The 20,892-nt window shown below is 36.3% G+C and overlaps 2 protein-coding genes across 3 annotated transcripts; both read right to left on the bottom strand.

Annotated features, from left to right (window-relative positions):
* Positions 1 to 7: 7 nt before the first annotated feature.
* LOC113723782 (coronatine-insensitive protein homolog 2-like) lies at positions 8 to 11,524 on the bottom strand. The gene is made up of 5 exons (XM_027246755.2): positions 11,405 to 11,524; positions 2,215 to 2,551; positions 1,285 to 1,372; positions 517 to 1,018; positions 8 to 442 (listed from the first exon to the last, which is right to left on the bottom strand). Exons 1-5 carry the CDS (start codon positions 11,522 to 11,524, stop codon positions 347 to 349), a joined length of 1,143 nt encoding a protein of 380 aa, XP_027102556.1. The 3' UTR covers positions 8 to 346.
* A 3,592-nt stretch (positions 11,525 to 15,116) lies between these two features.
* Positions 15,117 to 20,342, bottom strand: LOC113725492 (uncharacterized). Of its 2 annotated transcripts, none has more exons than XM_027248676.2 (7): positions 19,953 to 20,342; positions 19,174 to 19,557; positions 18,473 to 18,606; positions 17,443 to 17,511; positions 16,934 to 17,190; positions 16,272 to 16,492; positions 15,117 to 15,584 (listed from the first exon to the last, which is right to left on the bottom strand). In XM_027248676.2, the coding sequence occupies exons 2-7, from the start codon at positions 19,525 to 19,527 to the stop codon at positions 15,216 to 15,218; spliced, it is 1,404 nt and encodes a 467-aa protein (XP_027104477.1). In that variant the 5' UTR covers positions 19,528 to 19,557; positions 19,953 to 20,342; the 3' UTR covers positions 15,117 to 15,215. The 2 variants fall into 2 exon arrangements, with proteins under 2 accessions (XP_027104477.1, XP_027104478.1); XM_027248677.2 differs by having other exon boundaries at positions 19,174 to 19,552.
* Positions 20,343 to 20,892: the final 550 nt, after the last annotated feature.

The raw sequence follows: 20,892 nt of genomic DNA, 5'->3' as shown, positions 1-20,892 counted from the left end.
GTAGTCGTTTTCGTAGCCCGTGTGGAGTAAAGGGGGCAGTTGAGGCGTAGTTCTTTGAATTCATGAGTAGTGAATAATGTCCAGACGGGGAGAAATTTCTAAGTTTGTGATGAAATTTAAAAAAATTCTACAAAAGGGGTGATTTTGGTGAGGTATTCCGTAGGGGGGTCTTCGCATTCCACGAATGTGAGCTCACCAAAGCTCGAGCTCAGCAGAATTTTTTGTAATTTTTTTTTCGGAGGGCAATAGAGCTCGCATTCCGCGAATGCGAGCTCGGAATGCGAGCTCAATAAGTTGAGCTCGCATTTGCGGAATGCAAGCTCTCCCAAATTTAAGCTTTGGGAATTTAATCTCTCCCAAATGACACCTGCACTGGCTCATGGAGATCTTTACATGTTGCAGCCACTGCCTGCAGTCCTTCATCGCATATCGAGTCAAGCACCTGCATAAATCAAGGGTAAGGAAAACCAAAAGATTGACAGAATCAACATTCAAACGGAAATTCCATTTACTTACCCACAAAGTCTGGAGCTTATGGCAATGATAGATAAAGGATTTCAGTTGTTCAGTACTGATTGTGGCGTAGCTAAGATTCAGAGAGGTAAGGTTAGCACACACTGGAACTATTGCAGGCAGATAATGAGCATTGATTTCTCTGAATCCAGAAAGGCAAACTAGAGATTTGCATGCAGCAAAAGCAGAAACGTAGTCTGGCTCCTGTTTACCCTGAGCAACAATCCCTCCGGGGCCAAATGAACCAGTTCCCAAGTGGGTGAGCTGTGGAGCTCGAACCATCAAACGATAGAGCTGCACAATTGTTACATGTCGATTCAATCTAAGCATCTTCAAAGACGGTGACTTAACCACAAGTCTCTCCAATGCCTCAAAATTAATAGGGGAGTCCACACAGTCAAATATCAAAGACTCGAGACAAGTTCCATTCTGTGGAAAACATGAAATCCAATCCACTTCATCTTCTATCAACTCTGACTCAATCAAATCGAGCACTCTAATCTTCCTGAGATCACGTAAAAACAACTCACATTACACAAAAGAAGATCACATTAAATGCGAGCTCACTGACCTCACATTCCTAAAATGCGAGCTCAGTGATCTCGCATTCCCGGAATGCGAACACCCTATTTGTAGAACCCTCTCCAAGAAACACCCTCGTTGTAGAATTTCTTTTTTTTTTTCATCATAAACTAAGAATTCACCCCCAGGGTAAGAAAGGTCCCCATATTCCGTTGTGCTCTTTTATCTTTGGCTGAACGTATCAAAGACCTTAAAGTTCTTATAAAGCACAGCTCAACAGCGTGGACCAAAGCAACTAGCTGTATTGCAAGCGGGGACCAAAGCAATTTTACAATGACTGCATAATCATAGATAATATTTACATTTATAAAGAAAAAGTATATAATTTTTACAGAACATTTGTGTTGTTACGAGTACAATATAGGTTATAAATTGCGTACAGTATAGAGTATATTTTTATATGAAATTATGGAAAAATGGTCAATTTAGTTCATAAACTTATTTTTTACTGTCAATTTAGTTCTCACTTAATTTTTTTGGTCAATTTAATCCATATACTTATTTATCGTCGAAATACCCTTATTTAAGTGCTCAATTAAAAGTTTGATTAAAATTATAAGGTGGCGGCCACCTTATAATTTTAATCAAACTTTTAATTGAGCACTTAAACAAGAGTATTTCGAGTACTTCACCAATCACCTTATAATTTTAATCAAACTTTTAATTGAGCACTTAAACAAGGGTATTTTGAATACTTCACCGGTGAGGTAACAAGATAAGAAGTAAAATAGAAGGGAAAATTTACCAACACATTTTTATAGTGAGAAAACCCACTGAACTTCATTAACCTACTAACATAACAAATCAAAGAGATTTAATCAAGGGGTGGTGATCAGGGGGTTCTATACAAGGCGGCAGTAATGGTGGTGGACGGGTTCTATACAAGGTGGTGGTGAAGGTGAATGAGGTGGAGGCGGGGAGTGTACAACTAGCGGTGGAGGTGGCGAGTGTACAAGTGGTGGGGGGGCGGCGGCGATGAGTAAATGTACACTGGTGGTGGAAGTGGGGGTGAGTTTGGTGGCGGAGATGGTGGTGAATTATAATATTAGAGGATAGGTAGTGGAGAGAATAAAGGAGGTGGTGGAGAATTTGGTGGTAAAGGTGGCGGTGAGCACACACAGTTTGGCGGAGTCGGCGAAGGAGATGGAGGGAAAGGTAGAGGTGATGAGATAGCTGGAGGAGGAGGTGGAGATGGCGGTGGAAGAGATGGAGGAGGAGGAGAAAGTGGAGGGGGTGAGGGAGGAGGAAGTGGCAGAGAATAAACTGGCGATGGCGGAGAAAGCGGTGGAGGAGGAGAGTAAACAGGTGGCGGTGGGGGTGGTGAAGGTGATGGGGTGTATAAACTGGCGGTGGAGGAGAGGAAAGATGAGGAGGAGGAGGCGATGAGGACACCGACACTGGAGGTGAAGGTGGTGGAGGGGACAAGGCCGGAATAAATGGATGACACTTGAATGCACTGCAGTGAATTTTCTTAGATAAGAATGCCTTACACTGAGTAGTAAGGCGCTGCGTTGGCATAGCTGGCAAACAATTCTGGCGGCTGTCGAATGCTGGCAGGCCCAAACACGTCGGAGGCTCACCATTGGAAAGGTTATTTTTGGTCTGTGTTTATAGTTGCCAGTACTCTTGGCAACCTAAAGTCTGTACCCCATTTGTGCGTTAATTACAGAGTATTGTTTTACGCACACAAAAGGCAAAGCCAGCAAATAAAGAAATTTTGAAGAAGCAATAACAGAAATCCTTGATTGCCAGCTGAGGATTGTAGTTTGCAAGTTGCTCCGTGTTCTTATTTATTTATTTATTTGTATTTATTTTTTACGTTTCCAAGCAAAGGTGACAGATTTTACTGACTGTCATGGAATTAATAGAGCATGCATCATTTTACTACGTCCTTCAATAAAGTACTACTTTTGACGGGTGAATTCTTATTTTATTATGGAAAAAAAAAAGAATTCTACAACGAGGGCGATTGTTGGAGTTGTTTCTACAGATGAGGGTCTTCGCATTTTGGGAATGTGAGCTCACTGAGCTCGCATTTCACGAATGCGAGCTCTAATGTGAGCTCGCATTCCACGAATGCGAGCTGTGTTTGGAAAAAAAAAAAAAAGGCTTGAGACTTGGGGCTACTGACTATCTTGTGAAGCCATTACACACAAAGGAGCTCTCAGAATTATGGATGCATATGAAGAACAGGTGCATTATTTGTGTTATATGTTATCATACTTAATTGGTATAGAAGCGTTCTTTTCAAGAATATAAGTTTGAAATCTTTCTCTTTTTTTTTGGGTTTTATTTCTTCTTTGCAAGAATCAAGATCCTAAAGGTGTCTAAAATATGCTGCAATATTTGCACTCTGACAGGAGGAGTGAAGTTCTACAGGGATGCTGTTCAAAGATTAAGCAGATCAACATATAATCACAGGATGAAAAACATGCCGAAGTTACTTTTTCACAGCTCTATTACTTGTGAAATAATCGTCATCTTAATTATTGCAACAAATATAAAGATCTATCCACAATAACTTTAACTTATGTAGTAATGATTGTATTGATTACTTCAGCCTCCAGAATACAAAAACTTTCACTGCCATGCGGACTTTGATGTTTTAGTCCTGGTGATGTTTTGGCCTTAGGTTGAATACAACAATCATTTAGGCGTCTCGAGTCAATTTGTAATATAAAGCATTCTGTAAGCAACTTCTGGGCTCAGAAGAGCTCGCATTCCAGAAATGCGAAGACCCTCCGACGGATTCTCTCGCCAAAATCACCCCTTTTGTAGAATTTTTTTAAAATTCATCACAAAGTTAGAAATTTCTCTACTTTTGACTGAGATAATCATCTTAACTCTAACGCTAAATAATTGTCTTGAATATCTGTTATTGCAGCGATGGATGATCAGGCTTTGGGATTTTTTGCGAGCCTTCTCGGTCTGTTCATATTTCTTATGGCTATTGTTTACCATTATGCTATGGCAAAGCCAAAATACAGAAGCAACTAGACCTTCATCATCTTCGTAGAACAAGAAAACAAGAACTTCATTGACTCGAAGAAAAAGAAAGACCTGTACTTTGTGTCTTATGCGTGAAATGTTATTAGGAACTGGCAGGTCAAATTGAATTGTGTCATGATACATGATGCTTAAAGCGTCCTACAAACTGGCATAATCTTGAAACAGCCCGCTAACGATTTTATTTTTATGGGGAACTTGCATCTATCTTCTGTTCCCAAATTGGCCATGTTCCGAGTATGGTTGTATCTTCCTTTGCATCTATTTCTATATCGCGCGTGAACAGCCACGTTTAACTTGTTTGCTGTAGTTCTCTTTGTCAGTAGTTCTTAACCTTCAAATTTTGGCTAACGCGGAGAAGCACGGGAATATCAACAGCTAATTCAGAAGCTTGGGATAGTTACCCTGGGTTTAAATTATTCAGCTGCACTTCCAGTTACCAATTGGTTGGATAGTGTTGGTTTGTGAGTTCCAACTTGGATTGTGTTTTGCATCAGAATTTTGATTACTTCTGAGTGTTTTCTAATATAACTGTTGTTGTGTAATTTCGACTTATTGAAAAAACCAATAATATTTGGTGAGGGTGTGCTCGGGAGGGGGGGAGATGGTCATCCGTCCCACATTGAAAAATTGTGGGGTAGTTACCCTGGGTTTAAGGTTCTCAGCCGCACTTCCAGTTACCAATTGGTTGGATGGTATTGTTTGTGGGATCCATTTTAGATTGTGTTTTGCACCAGGATTTCGATTACTTTTGAGTGTTTTCTAATCTACAAAAAACCAAAGTTTGCTCTAAACAAAGTAAATTAAAAAGGATTGGAATCGAATCGAGTTGAGTTTTGAGTTGTTAGTTTGTAAATGAGTACACGTTGAATAATGTTTCAAGACTAATGAGTTCACGTTAAATAATGCTTTAACTTTTTTTTAAAAAAAAAACAATTCCATTTCTTTTTGTAGCTTGGTGCACAATTTTTACTCAGTCAATTATATTTTTGAAAAAAATTAATAAATTAGTAATTACAATTGAATTAGAGAAGGTTGTAAGAATAAACCACCCTTTGCTCATTTCTTTTTTTTTTCTCATAAGAAATATGACGAGTTGACTCAGATACGTTATGGAGAAAGTTGGTTGACTATCACGACAGTTGGTTGATGCTATAATTTTTTTTCGAAGAGGAAAAGCTGCACCATTTATTTCTTGGCCTTGTTTGGACAACCATTTTTTGACAAAAAATGATCTTGTTTTTCGTGAACACATTTTCTTATCACCTTTTTACTTCACCAACATCAAATCGCTATAGTAATTTTTCTACAAAAAATTCATGAAAAATGCAATCCAAACACAAAATTTTCTTGTTTTCAACAAATTTTATCTAAAAAACCACTTCACATTTTTTTTCTTTATGATGCTCTATTTTCTTCTTTGTAAAAACTATAAAAGATATTAAGTGGTAGTAACAATGCCCTATTAATAAATCAAACGCTCATTGCTTTTCATTGGCTTGTTTAGCATTTGGTGTATGTGACATGTTTTATCAATTAGCAATATATTCGAGTCTCAGTGCATGGTGAAAAGGTTATTTCTGGACGGTCAAGTCGAACTTTTCCTAATACGTCATCTTTCCGAGCGAGATGATTTTGTGCTGTACTTTTTCTGATACACACATTAGACGGGGTTTTTCCCCCCAAAATATCTCCGATGATTAAGTTAGTTTTTTGAAAAATGAATAATAGGAATGAAAATAATAGGGAGTTCTCTCCCTTTATTTACGAGAGAATGACATTTATAGAAGATCAACCGGAGGGAAGGATGATAGACTCCAATTCCCTAGGATCTGACAGCCTGTGTGTCCTGTCTATGTTGACAAGATGTAGCAGCGGTCAAATCTTGTCAAACGTCATGTCTTTCTGCCATATAGGTGTTAAGGGTCCCTCAAGGTGTCAATTATTAGGGACAATTCATTAGTCGAGACGCCGAGAGCTCAGCATTTCACTGGGAGCCAAGTTGATACAACCTGGGACCGAGGTGACCGGAAATACAGGAAGCCCCGGTCCTTTCTTTATAGCGGCAAGGTCGAGGTGACCGTCTTCACATGGTATTATTATATTCTTTTTCCTACCAGTTTGAAGAAATAAAACAGTTTGAAGAACATATTAATTGTTTTGTAATATTGAAGTGATCCTTTCAACTGGCCATGGTAGTGGGTCTAAGGGTTGTGGCTCGTTCGATCCATGTATTATTTCCATTCGACAGTTTAACTCGCTTGATTAATGATTACCACTGCTTTCTTCCTTCACTTCTTTCATTTGCGACGGAAAAGAAGTAATACTAGTATATTAGTCTTCATGAGTGTGTTTGGATAGAAGATTATTTAGAATAATTTTTAAAAAATATTAAAAAATTTTTTTGTTGATATGATGTATGTATGTGACATTAAAAAAAAATAGATAGAAAGATTAGAAAAAAGTGATTAAGAAAACACATTTATAATGTAATCGAATAAATTTTTTCCATATAAGATACTATCCAAACAAACTTATTAACTATCGGCAGTTAGATATTTTGTGTTTAGGAAATATTCAAATATACTATTGTTCGTTAATTATAAAAATATGATTAGTTTTTTCTATGATTAATTAATTTTTTTACATTATAAAAAAATGTAATTAAATTTTTTCTATGTTAACAATTTATAACCTAACGATTAGATGCACGTGACGTGTAAAATTTAATTTTTTTATTTTGGTAAAGTTTAAAATTCACATTCAACTTGTATGAAGTTATCTTTTTTAAATACCCATAAGTGTATACACCATTCATTTTTATCTTGGATGCGTCGCCCGCTGCCACCTTAGCTGGAGTGCTTCGTCCGCAAACACTTTACCGGGTTGATTAACCAATAACCATGCCAGTTTATGACGATTAATAGTAGTACTTCAATATTTTATATAGGAATAATTATTTAAAACGTCGTTCAAATTTTTTTAAATAATTTTTTTATCTTTCATTTTAAAATATTAACTCTACGACACTTTTAAGTTTAAATCAGTAAAATTTAGTCTTAATTTAAAATTTTGACCAATTTTTACTCTGAATTCATCAAGGAACTCACACTTGATCATTTTTTATTAGGAAGAAAAATTAGATATCATTTGTAATTAAATAAGTTATCCGATCCATATTTAAATTTGCCTATAAAAAATGACATTTGATTCAAACTATAATCATTTTTCTCCAAAAATGTATTATCTAATCTGATTCATATTCGTTTCCACCTCTAAACAAGTGAGAACAAGTCGTTTTGTACATGGAAAGATGATCACATGTGATTATGTCGTAATTTCAGATTAAAAAAATGTTTAAAAACTTAGGTTGAAACAAAATTTTATTGATTTGAATTTGGAATGGACGTAAAATTAATATTTTAAAAGTGAAGAATAAAAAAAATTATCTAATAAAATGTAAGGATCATTTTAAACAATTTTTCCTTTTTATCTATAAGTACCTCTTTGGCATTATATACAACTAGTACTTCTTTGGCATCTTCTGTTAAATACTAATTTTGATTTTTTTGTTGCAATTAATCTTCAACTCCAAAAAAAAAAGGAACAACAACTGAATGAATGAATTGCAGACTAGTCAAATTAGCTGGGGAAAGATTAAAATAGTGGGCGTTATTGGGTAGAAAGAGGATTGAGTAGAATAATATATTGGTTAAACCGACATTTAACCAAGCAAATCAGTTACGTTTCGCTATCAAATTTCACTCCACATAATTGGTTTTTTTTTTTTTTTTACATATAATTTGGCCGGTTGCCCTTCGTTTCTTAAAGTTCCAAGTGTACGTCCAATAATATTCATGTATTCCTGTTCCTTTTAATTTTCCCTGCTGAGACTTGAACTGCTTCACACAAACAAAAGAGGTGTTTATATGTGCCTGAAATTTATTGTCTAAAAATATATATTATTGGTTTTACCCACTTTTTTTATTATATTTTTTTACCCATTGGCGCCTAAACGTTTCTTTGTCTCGTCGGCGGGAGCCACAACGAATTGAGTAGACCCAGCATCCATCAGCATGGAAGGCACCCATCATCTCCCGCCTTTGTTTGCTTCTGAAGTCCCTAGAAACATTTGATCTTTCAGGCTTGACAAATCCACTATATAATGCATGCAGCCTTGATGCTCAAGAAAGAAAGAACACTGAGACTGAGAGAGCAAAAAACTGTTGAGAGTTGAAAGTTGGATGGATGTTCTTGGCTTCGGCTGCATGGCAGACGTTATTGGCATCTATGGCTCTACTTCCTGCCAATCCCGAATTAGGCCTGAGCCTTTTGGAAGGGTGCGTCATTACTTAATATTGAAATGCTGAATTCTTCTGGACTCGTTGTTCTTACTCGTATTGAATGAATGAAGTAGATACTCAGATTCAATTGCTCATTATACATATTGATTTTATGCTTCTAAGTTAAAACAAAAGCAAAATTAATCATTAGATTTAGGGATAATTTCAGAAACCTCCCCTGAGGTTTTCGACAATTTCACTCGGCTTCCTTGAGGTTTACATACTTACAGAGACTTCTCTTGTTGTGATAAAAAGACAATAATACCCTTTATTAATTGTCAACTCATTAAAAAACTCTATCAAATATTAAAAATCTCTCATCGATTATTAACCAATAATTCAAACTACAGTTTTTTCTATTTAACTATCTATATTTCTTTCTCATATATTTATTTTTCTGTCAAACCCATTTATCTATTATTATCAATCAAATGTGTACTGTCGCTACTAATAAAATCAGCATACACACTAAATCACCAATACTTATATATCTTAGTATCTATTCCCAATCATCGATTTTCCATTATTAGTAAATAGTTTCCTTACGCCCATTTTTGTTTTCAATTTTTGATAGGTATTAGCAAATTGAAATTGTCAAATGACAAATTGATTGCTAATTTCATTATCAAATTAGATGGAGATGAAGATAGTGAAAGTGATAAAAAATAAAAATTAAGGATAAGACGTGGAATAGGAATAAGTTATACTATTATGGTTATCATGAAAAAAAGTGTTCTCGATATATATTTATAACTGCATTGCGTTTCTATTTTTGATTTACAATTATTGATATTATTCCTATAGAGGGAATATGATTGATTTTGAACTCTGTGTCAATGGAATATATTGAATATTAATATTAGTAGTGATGGTTTAGATTATTTTGTATTAAAAAGGTGGCAGTCATGAAATTGAAATTTAGGAATATTGTTGAATATTATAGTATATTAAGTAAAATCTGATATTGTTATGACATTGTAGGTAAGTTTTTGGGTATATGATGTAGCATTTATAGTTGATACAATGGTCAACATTGAAAATTTTAGGTAAAAGAGGAACATTAGAACAAAGATAAGTGTTTATTTAATGGTAATTTAGATGTTGATGGGCAGGTAATGGTGGAGGAAATAAAAATAAATAAAATAGAGACTGTAACCCATTTTTTTCTTTACATTTTTGTTGTGAATTATAACTCAAGGGTATTATAGAAATTTTGGAAAAAAGTATAGACTTTTGGATCTAGAATGTTACTTAAATAGTGAAAATAGAGGAGATAAATATAATTTTTAAAATTTGAGGGGAGTTTTCTGCAATTGTTAAAAACCTCAGGGGAGGTATCTATTATGTCAATGACACCAAAGAGATATTAAAAGAATGGAATTGGGGCATGGATGGAATATAATGAAATAAAGTCACTTTGAATTTCCCGCTGAAATAAGGCATGGAAAGGAGCCACTACGAAGAAGAAGTTCTGGGTGTTACGAACGAAGCTTCTAGCTCATGGTGAGTGTTCATCAAGCAACTGAGTGAGACAAACAAACATGATCTGAACAAAAAAGCCGGAAAAAAAGCTGGAGGCAAGTATGTGTCAATTATTTTGCTCTTCCTTCTGTGTACGCCGTTACTTAATAATGAAACGCTCAATTCTTCATAGAAAGTCGTTTTTCCTACTCCATATTGAGTCAATTAAATAAATACTCAAATTAAATTAAATTGTTCACAACCAGAAAGTGTATGCATTGCGCTTTTCTGATGATGGAAGTCGCTTGTTCGCGGCGGTTGGTGACAGTGTATATGAACTCAGTACCGCTGATTTCCCAGACTACTTGTCGGGATGACTTCACCTACTTAATATCAAAATAACAATAAAAAAAAATGTTGCCGGCGTTGTTATTGCCTGATGTTGCAGAACAAAGGAATTTTGTTTGGGGTGTTTCGTTGTTGTCGTCTATGTTTGATGACTTGATTACCATATATTTGATCAATGGGAAGGATATTGCGAACGTTTGTTTCTTGTTGTGGATGACTTCGATGAATCAATATCTTAATATTGTTCCTGTTCGTTTATATTTGCATTGTAAGGGTTCCAGTGAATTGCATATTCTGGTTTTTTTTTTTCTGATTCTTTTGTCTTATGATATGGAATCCATTTTCATGCCTAAATCTGAGAGAGAATGTTTACGAGCAATCTCCACGAGTCATTACTCATATTTTGGTTGTTCAAGCTGAAACTAAAGGAAATAATTGTTAATCCAGATTGCCCAATTCTGATCCAATGATTGACACAATGTCAATCCATCAGAACACGGCTGATAATTTGTGAAACAAACATCAGTATACATTTCACCCACGGCTGTGGCAAGTTTGACTCTTTTACAGATTTAAGAAAGTGGAGGGAATGGAACACGTGATTTGCACGCACGCCCTCCCACCTCCTCTCTTCTTGACCGTGTATTGGATTTGGGGGTTTACGAATCCACCGGTTTCGTTTCTACTGCCCATGGTGAATAGTAGGCGTTGGTTCTGGGTTGGCCTGAAACAAGAATTACTTGGAATTGTTCTCCCCAAAAGTTACAATGGTCCAAATCCCTGGGGAGCAAATTATCTGGTTGGTCACTAAATTATTGCGATCGTTGAGTTTTGGTCACTCAACTATTAAAAGTTCAATTTTGACCACTAAAATATATAAAATTAAGACACGGGGTCATTCTGTTAGATTTAGCCGTTAAGTTCTTTGATCGCTCCGTCCGCGCGATTTCCAAGACAAAAGAAAGGGTCAATATGGGAAGTTGAAAATAGCATTTGCACCTCTTGAAAAACAGAAAGTTTAGAAGGGTACTCTGAGCTTCCTCTCGAACAAACTGAAGCTCTCATCCTTACAATGGATCCAACAGCTGGCCTTCACTTGACATTGAAATTGAAGAACTTGTTCACCCAAAGGACGAGCTACTCTCTAATACCAACGATTCCAGCACAGCCCTACTGATTTTCTTAGCCTCAGCACCATTATTACTCATGCTTTCAGCTGGATTCTCCAAGGCTGCATTAGAATCCGATCTACCCAAAATATCCAAACCCATTAGTCCCTGACCCAAACCAGCAGCATCAGCAAACTGACCCCTCTAAACAATCCTCGTGTTATTCAGAGCATCAGAAAACCACAAGCCAGCTTTCAGATCAAGAAGCGCTGAACTCGGAGACTCTGGCTTTATGGGGAAGAGAAATAATCTGATGCGGGATGGTGTAGGAGATGCAACGGCGGAGATGTGGTCGTGCTCTTCCAGCATATTTTGGAGGTCGTCATCAGTGGTGACGGAGATGAGTGAATCGAAGTCCTCGTTTGGGAGCTGGGACTTCAGATGAAATGGGCGGTTGCCGAAAAGGGTCCGGGATAGGTGGGTGGTGAGGCGGATATAGATGAGCAGTCCATGAACAAATTCATGGATCTTGCTCATGAACAAACTCGCTGATCTTGCTCCTTTTTTTGTTCCTTAACAATTAAATTTGGGCTAGCATAGATGGTTGATTGAAAGATTGGATTGTGGGATATCTCACTATTATCGATCATCCCTCTTCTTTTTTTTTTTTTTTTTTTTGGTTTTTGGGGTGCCGGTGGTTCATCTGCATTCCCTGTGTAGGTTATGGTTGAAAACTAGGTGGTGATTATGATTCAGCAGCCGACCCTGTGACACATCGCTATTGCCCAATTCTATTGAAATTAATTCAATCAGAAGACCAATCCATTGGCTTTCACTACTTTGTTGTTGTCATTGTAGCAACTACTACTAAATTATCCCTAACAAAGTGGTGCGGTACGGTGTCTGGACTAAATTTTTCCTAAATTAATCCTGTCTTTTGTCTTGGAAATTGTGTGAACAGATAGATTGACGAATTTAACGGCTAAATCTAACAGAATGGCTTCGCTTTTTAACTTTATACATTTGAGTGACTAAAACTAGACTTTTAATAGTTGAGTGACCAAAACTCGACGATTGCAAAAGTTTAGTGGCCAACCAGATAATTTGCTCAATCCCTGGGTACCCAAAGGCCGAGACTAGGTCCAACTCAGTTGAAAGAGACCTTACTTCTACAGCTCTATTAATAAAGCTCGCCGTCTTATGTAGGTGCTAGTGAGAGGATTAGTCAGTTGGTCCCGGTCCAAAACAAAACCTCCTACTTACCCAAAAAAAAATGTAAATTAATAACAATAAAATAATATGAAAGTGCAAATTAAAAGATAAAAAAATGTACCAGGAAAAGGAAAATAGGTTATTATTGGTTGTGAATTTTTTTTTTTTTTAAAAGAGGATGCTTGACGCGCATCTCCATCTATCCATCTATATCGATGCATCATTATCTGGTCCACAACTTACGAAGCATACGCAGGCACTAGGCATGCAAGAAGACGTTCAAGGTAAACAAGAAAGACGTTTCAGAGTCCTCTACAGTCAATCATGTTTGGTTGCCGCCTGAGGATTCCGTCCGAATTTATGCTGAATTAACAGAATAATAAAGTATTATTGAGTATTGACAATACTTCGCAGGGTTTAGGCCGTCTGGCTTCCTTGCTCTGATGGGTTGGTCATAAAAAAACTCTTCTTAAGATTTGATTAAAGTTACGGTTTACCCTTAACATTTATTTTATCCCCTATTTCAGTTCAACTTATCAAATTGATCGTTAAAATATTCGAGTTGCTGAAAATGTGCTTCTACATGGTTTGTAAGCTTCTTTGAATGTGCAAATTACAAGATTTGATTTTTACCATTGAATAATATCTTTGAATTATTTGGATAAAATAAATTGAAATACTAATATTCTTTTTTTTTTTTTCCTAAAATCGTTGTGCATGTAATTATTTGAAGTAAGTAGATCTTAAACTTTGCAAAAATGAAAGGGAAATACGTGTTTTTTTTTAAGTGTAAGAGTTTGAACTCATGATTTTATACTTACGATCCCTTCATTTTTACTATCCAACCCAACCCGCCCCTAAAATATGTGTTGTATTGTTGCCGGGAATGGTAGGAAAAAAGTGAATTTCACAACTCAATACATATTTTCCAGTAATGTGATTCCATACAAGACATATTTCTCTTATTTTATTTTTTTTTTTGTTTGCAAATTTGAGGACCAACCCACTTAAAATAATTATATGCATGACACTTATGGGGGAAAAAAAAAATACTAGTTCTCTAATTTATTTTATCCAAGAGTTCAAAATTCTCTGATAAAATTCAAATCTTTTAATTTGAACATTCAATTGTAAATTTCACCGGAGCTTATAGGTATTATTTGTGAATGACCCTCAGAGTTCCAATTTCGTTGTCTGACAAAAAGGTAGTGAAGCTTGATTCGGGACTTCCCTTAAATGATTGCATTAAGCCTGTCGTGTTTTTGATCAATTGATCAGCTAACATGAGAAAAAGGAAGGCTTGATTGACGGTAACCAGACCATAATGATGGGTTCGGCCTTGCGGTTGCAGTCCCACCGGTTGTTCAATTCAGTTACTATCTCCTCGTTAGTATTTCGTACAAGTGAATTGATCACGATCAAGTATTCGAGTCTTTGATGTAGGATGGTGGGAACATAGATTCTTTGTGGATTTTTCTTAGATTGCTTTCGGATCGATTTAGCAGTTAACTCCTGTATTTGTTCTAATTATGTGTGCGTGTTTCTTTCCGTTTCTGGGAAAACAAAAAAATATTCGAACTCGTGATAACTAAAATCATTTAAAAAGAAACTAATAATAAGGTCTTGTTTGGATTGTTGTTTTCCGTTGAAAAATTGCATCATTTTCGTAAACATATTTTTTTATTATTTTTTTTTTCATATACATCAAATTGTTATGATAATTTTTTCATGAAAAATGATAAAAAATACAATCCAAACGAGATATCCCGTCATAGGTCTATTTACCAGTAGTATTGTCCCCACTCTACGTGGCACACTTTTTTGTAAGAAATTACAATATGTGCTGCAGCATCTTTTTTCTTTACGGTATTCTGCCCACTCAGCAATAGATAATTGTGCTTGAACAAAGATTGCAAAGGCGGAAATTCAAGAGAGATGTACTGCATAAATCGTGAATTGGCATGCACATTCCATATGCAGAAGATAATTAGTAGTATTAGGCATGATCACACTTCTAATCTTTCAACAAATCATCGAAAAATTTTCTCTCGCTGGTATAAAAAAAAACAACCAATTAATTGAGTAGGTTTGGAGCAAGTAGCAATAAAGAACGTACAACTCTCACATGGTACAACCACCAAAGCGAACAGTACTAGCCTCAAGCACGCAACAGATGAATAATGTGATCCAACGTCAAACCTGTAATCAGGGACACAGACAATACTAGGATATTCAAACCACAGCCTCTCAGACTCGATCAGGCAAAACAGAGTACGAAAAAAGTTCAACATTGACGATGAAACTGACGAGTCGAGGAACCCAACAGCTGCGAAGACAAGCCCAAAAACAAAAACCCAGAAAATCCTGGAGACGATGCATGCAAGACGCGAACTTACCGTGTACTCCAATCTTTCGTGACAATTGAGCAACAAGAACTCAGCAATTTTGCTAGAACAATGAAAATTTGCCACTTTTACTTTCCAGTGCACTCTCAATTTCAAACATCTACTCGAGCAGAAGTGGAACTAAAACCAAAGAATCATGAATCCTCACCCCGCAAAAAAGATATCGGAGCTCCAAGAATGCATCATACTGAATCCGCACAAACTAGCACCAATTGTAAATTACATCATAAACTTATTTATTTGGTCATTTGCTGGTACAAAAGTGAAAGCTTTTCCGGATAAAGTTTTTCGAGAATTACAAGAATAAGCATCAACAACATCAGCAGAACCATGATGACAGTCCTTTTCAACTGGTTCCTGTCCTCAGTGGTATCGGTGGGAGCGGGAAGATGCATATCTAGAGAATTATTGGCCACAAGTTCTGCTTCTGGCGGCATCAAAGCACTGTCTTCATCTCTATCCTGCACTCTGCGCGGGTCTGAACATCTTGAGCATGAGCAATTACCACCAAGAAAAGAGGGAATTGGCCGAAGGCATTGGCAGAGAATCTCCTGATAGTTCCCTCCTACAGTTCTTACTTTGCGCTGTGTGGCTGGTTTCAAAACCTGCACAGAGCATATTCCACATCAGGAACACTTTATTTACATTAGCAAAAAGAAATATAACCCAGTGCAATGCAGCATAGACAACATGACGCATAGATAAACAAAGCATAAGACATGAGCAAATGGCCTAACTGGCTTTCTGCTTATCTATGCATTACAAGTCATCGTTTTTAAAAGGCAATTGACCACTCAAACTCAGGAGGACAGTCATTGAAAACGGAATAGAAATATAGACCATGTAATGTAAGGCATAACATATTGGCCTAAATTACTCTTTATTTATGAGAAATGAACAAAAAGAAACTACAGACAAGCTACATTCAATGGAGATATAAACCTCTTACAGATGGTCATGATGTTAGAAACAACAGCGACAACTTCTTCAAGTACCCAAAGAAGTATGTTTGACGTTGAAGGTAATCTCCTTTGGTTACTTCCATACACTAAATGACCATATGCAAGAAAGTTAAAAAGTACAATCCAATAGGTTCAAAACTGAAAGAGGTTCTTCTTAATGTAAAAATTCCAAATCTTCAAATCTGATCAACTCTGAGAGTTGGTAATGTCAACTAAGTGTTTTTCAGGATAGTTCATATGAATCAGGTCCTTCTAAGAGCTCAACATTCAAAATAATTATACAATGGCCACCAAACATGAGAGAAGAGATTTCATTTCTTAACCACTTACTTGGAATAGTGCCTGTGTGATTACTCGAGCAAGTTGGGGAAGCCTTATTATTATCAAACTGCCGAGCCGGTTAGGGTAATGATCTTGCAGAAGTGTAGCACATGATCTCATCATGTGTATAGGAAATCCAAATGGAGAAAGCCCCTCACAGTCCATCAAAACCATAATCTGAGGTTGATCCACAGTAACCAAGTTCAAAACACCATGCTCTATCTGGGAAACTGAACGTTTGGTAGAACATCTAATTGTTGTTAACAAAAATACAAAAATGATACACACACCAACATTAAATACTGAGACAATGAAAACATTTCAGAAACAGCATCCAGGAAACCCATATTATATGAAGGTGGATACTAAACAGAAGCAATCATTCTGGCTAAATGCAAACAGACACCTAATGGCCAACATTTTCTAAAACCAGCAATAGATTTGCTTCCAAAATATAAATGGAAACTCTGCACATTTAACATTTATAACTACAATAACATGCATACAGAAATAAAATTATCTCAAAAAATGTTAATTTATGAAAAGAAGAACTGCATCTGAAGAATTTTGAGGCAATATGAAGCTATGATAAAATTAACAATTCAATGACCAAAGATCATTCTCAACTTTGAACAAATTTCATCAGCATTCAGCAAACATGAAACACATACCAACTGCTTTAATGAAAAGTGGCCTGTCATCAGATTGCAGATTGGAGCAAGCAAGTCCAAGGCGAATGATGAGGCAGGGTCGCCGCTCCGAATCGTGTCCATGCCAAAAGACCAAATGAGAATAAGCCTCAAGTTCGTGGGGTGGAAAGAGCTTATAACTCTGCCTCCAATCAATTGTCTTCTTGACTGATGAAACCAACTTTGAAAAATCACCATTTACAGCAGCATAATATCTATGGAGTTCATCATCCCCAAGCCTGTTCAGACACATTTTCCAATGAATTATGCATGAAAACTAAGGAGGTAAATCAATAATCAATTGCATAACCTTACTTAACAGAATCAAGCCAGAACATTATGCACACTAAGGCATAAAATCAAAATCATGAGATATGTGATTAAATCAAAATCATTTAGAGCCCTAAGGCATATAAACACTAGTTAGTAAAGCATAAAATAATATCCTTGTACTTTATTAAGGAAAATAGCCAAACATAATGTAACCATACCTTTCAGGAACTTCTCTGCCATGCTTTCTCAGCTCCCTGCGGAGTTCTAGCAACCACTCTGCTGAGGAACTAGTCACAAACTTTATAATTAGCCAATAAAATGGAAAGGCTGTTAGTTAGAGGAGGATAAGTCATGCTGTAGCAAACATAGGAGAATCACAATATACAACAAGTTCACTAATATAATGGCATCCCAAAGATGGCTCATCCCATGTTGCGTCATGCCATATAGGGAAGATAAGCCTACTGATACTCTAGAGCCAAAGGTGGACCTACCTGAGCAATCCAACAACTAGTAACCCCACAGCGTTCGACACAATAATATGTTCATACTCTACCTTAAAGGAAATCCAGATCCATACTGTTTAAATTTAGTTGCATTACAGTCAGATGTCTTCAATAAATTGGATTAAACGATCATTCAAACAGGATTCAGAAGACCAAAAACTGGGTAAAAGCACAAGATGAACAACTGCATAACTTATTCGACCATTACAATTTGGCCAATTCACTTTCCAATCTTTCAATTGTTTTCAGGAGTATGTGTTTTTATGCACAGGAAAAAGATTGGGACTAAATGACTCTAGCTTTCCTCTTGTAGCCACTTTCATTGGCAGACATCTTATCAACAATTGCATATTATCATTACTTGTTCACATCCAATGACTGATGTAATGTTTCTCCATCAGAACACGGTTGATAATTTGTGAAACAAACATTAGTATATATTTCACACACAGCTGTGGCAAGTTTGAATCTTCTACACATGTTAATAGCAAACATAGAGGCCCGGCCAACTCCAAAGGAAAATGCAGGGTAGGAACGAGAAATTAGAGAAAACAAAGATTGCCATATTGGATAAGCGACAATTCTTCAGGGACATAACAAAATCGAAAAAAAAATGGCATTAACAACAAAGAAGGGAGTACTATTAATGCCTTTCAACATATCAAAATTTTTGTCATAAACATCAGCAAAGTTCACAATTAAGTTAGACTTCAATCATGCCGAAAAGTGCATCTAAAGTTACCTAGTGTCTGGCCTTGGCATTTGGGAAGATGCATCTTGAATTTCATTACTGTCATTTAAGGATTCTGTTGAATATCCAGGTTGATCAGAGAAAAGTGTTGAAATTGAGAGAACTAACATTGGCCTGGACAATTTCTAGCAGAAAAAACGCAGCATTACTATCAAAATAAATTCTAGATAAAAATTGAAACACAAAGTACATAAAATAAATGTAGGAAAAAAGACAGGAAAAAAAAGCCACAGGAAATTCTATAGACTGCATTGAATCAAGTCTTTGTTCACGTATAACAATTTCAGATTGACGACTGATCTGCCATTGCTGGTAGTTAAAAATTGATATTTGTTTCTTTAATTTTCTCCAGTATGCTACGGGCGAGGACAAAAGGAAAATGACATGAGCCTATATGGATGAGACATGTAGCTTCTTATTAAAAGAAATCAGTAAAGAAACTTGTCAAGTCAAACTAGTTAAATGCTTTATTTTATCCCTTCTTTCTTTGTCTTCAAGCGTGTAGTAAATGATGCCCATAACAAATAAATAAATATGTTTAGAACAGAAGTGAATGCAGTTGAAGCTGGTGAAAATGTACAAAACACCAAGCCTATACCAAGGATCATAAACTACCATGTGTAAATAGGGTCCAACCATCCAGGCAATTCATTATCAAAAAAATCAAGTAACGGCAACTGCAGCAAACCAACCTTTGAATGTTTAACCAATCCCTTAAAAGGTTGCCACCTTTGTAGCCGCTTAAATGGCGGATAACACAGGATCTGCAATGCCTGAAGAGCGCGCCAAACAAAGGGACACTTGGCTTTTGAAAACCTTCTCACAACCTCTAATGCAGCAGTAGTTACTAAAAACACCATTATATCACCAGCAACCCCACTGCCCTGTATCTGCTGTTTCACCGAAGTTATGCATTTCAAAGCCTTCTGTGACAACACTTTTGAGGCTGCAAAAGCTGAGTAAGTTATTGATTGCCTTTTACTACATATAGCCCTCCTCGCTTCAAGAATTCTATCCGAATTAGATGCCCGTAAAGAGTCTCCCATGATGTGATTTAAGCAGGTCCTATAGCTACCCTTCAACCAACAAACAACATGCCAATTAGCATATCAATTTCCAAACAATCGTAATAGCAAATTGTATAGCTATTAGCTGAATTGCGTTTATACAGGAAAAAGAGCATATCAAGGTAGGAGATAACATATGATTTATTAGCCCTATCAAAAGATTATCTTAAAGAAGTTTAAATTAAAAGAATCCCCTACTGAGACAAAATTAATCAAATTATAATATATTTAAATGGAAACAAAACCACACAAATATATTCTATACATAAAAAACAACTGTCGTCATCAAACCGAACTTAAGAAGGGAAAAAATTATGCAAAAAAAAAAAAAAGGAACTTTCTGTTCTAATATCCTAGGGAAGAGAATTAGAACAATGAGCCGAGAACATGGGAAGTAAACTTACCTGGAACAAGAACAAGTTCGGCCTTTGATCGAGAGTATTAAATCATAGCAACCGCAATTAAAGGATAATTGTAAAAAAATAAAATAAAATCCGTAGGTTTTCTCGGACCGGTGATGGTATGAAAAGGGTTTAAAAGAGTACTGGAAATGTTATGAGTTGGGTATGGGAGAGGAAAAAGGGTAGGTCGGTGGGGAGAGGGTTTTGGACTTTTGGATGTGTGGATGATTTGAAAGACGGCCGGAATTGGGTCGAAGTTTAGTGGTGCTACGTTGAAACTTTGGAGGAAGAGACGAGAAACGTAGTGGGAATGGAACAGAAAGGGACAGTTAATGGAGGGAATGAAACACGTGATTTGCACCTCCCAGTCTGAAGCGACTAGCCAATATTCGGCTGCTCAGTCCGTCGTAGGCTTTTTTGTTTTAGGCTGTGTATGGTCAAAGCCTGAAACAAGAATTACTTGAAATTTGCTTTTCATCAACGCTTTCAGTGGCCCAATGCCATTCGACCATGGGACTGGGCCTTTAACGATATCCAACTCAACTCAACTACTTCTCCGTTCGATTTTTTAATCTCTCCTCTTTTTTTTTTTTCTACTCTCTTTTTTACTTCTTATTTGTAAGGTTCAAAGTTTCTCCATAAACAACAAATTATATATAATATATAGAGAGAGAGAAAAGAACAAACATATAAGGGTTTTATCATCTGAATTTTCTTTGGTTGTAGTTTTCTTTGGTTGTTATTAGAGGTGGCAAATCAACCCATTTAACTAGATTTACCCATACCCGCCCATGAATAGATGGGTATGGGTATCTTAAATTTTTGTATATGGGTATTATTGGGTAACCCATCAAACCCAATTAACCCATTTAAAATTCTCTTCCCCCCAAGTCATCTTCTTTTCCCCTACCTTTTTTTTTTCAAATTTTTCATTTTGTCATGA

Source organism: Coffea arabica, chromosome 2c (assembly GCF_036785885.1).
Source record: "Coffea arabica cultivar ET-39 chromosome 2c, Coffea Arabica ET-39 HiFi, whole genome shotgun sequence".
Taxonomy (NCBI): domain Eukaryota; kingdom Viridiplantae; phylum Streptophyta; class Magnoliopsida; order Gentianales; family Rubiaceae; genus Coffea; species Coffea arabica.
Note: the sequence above shows the minus strand (reverse complement) of the source record. Positions and strands in the feature narration are given on the sequence as shown.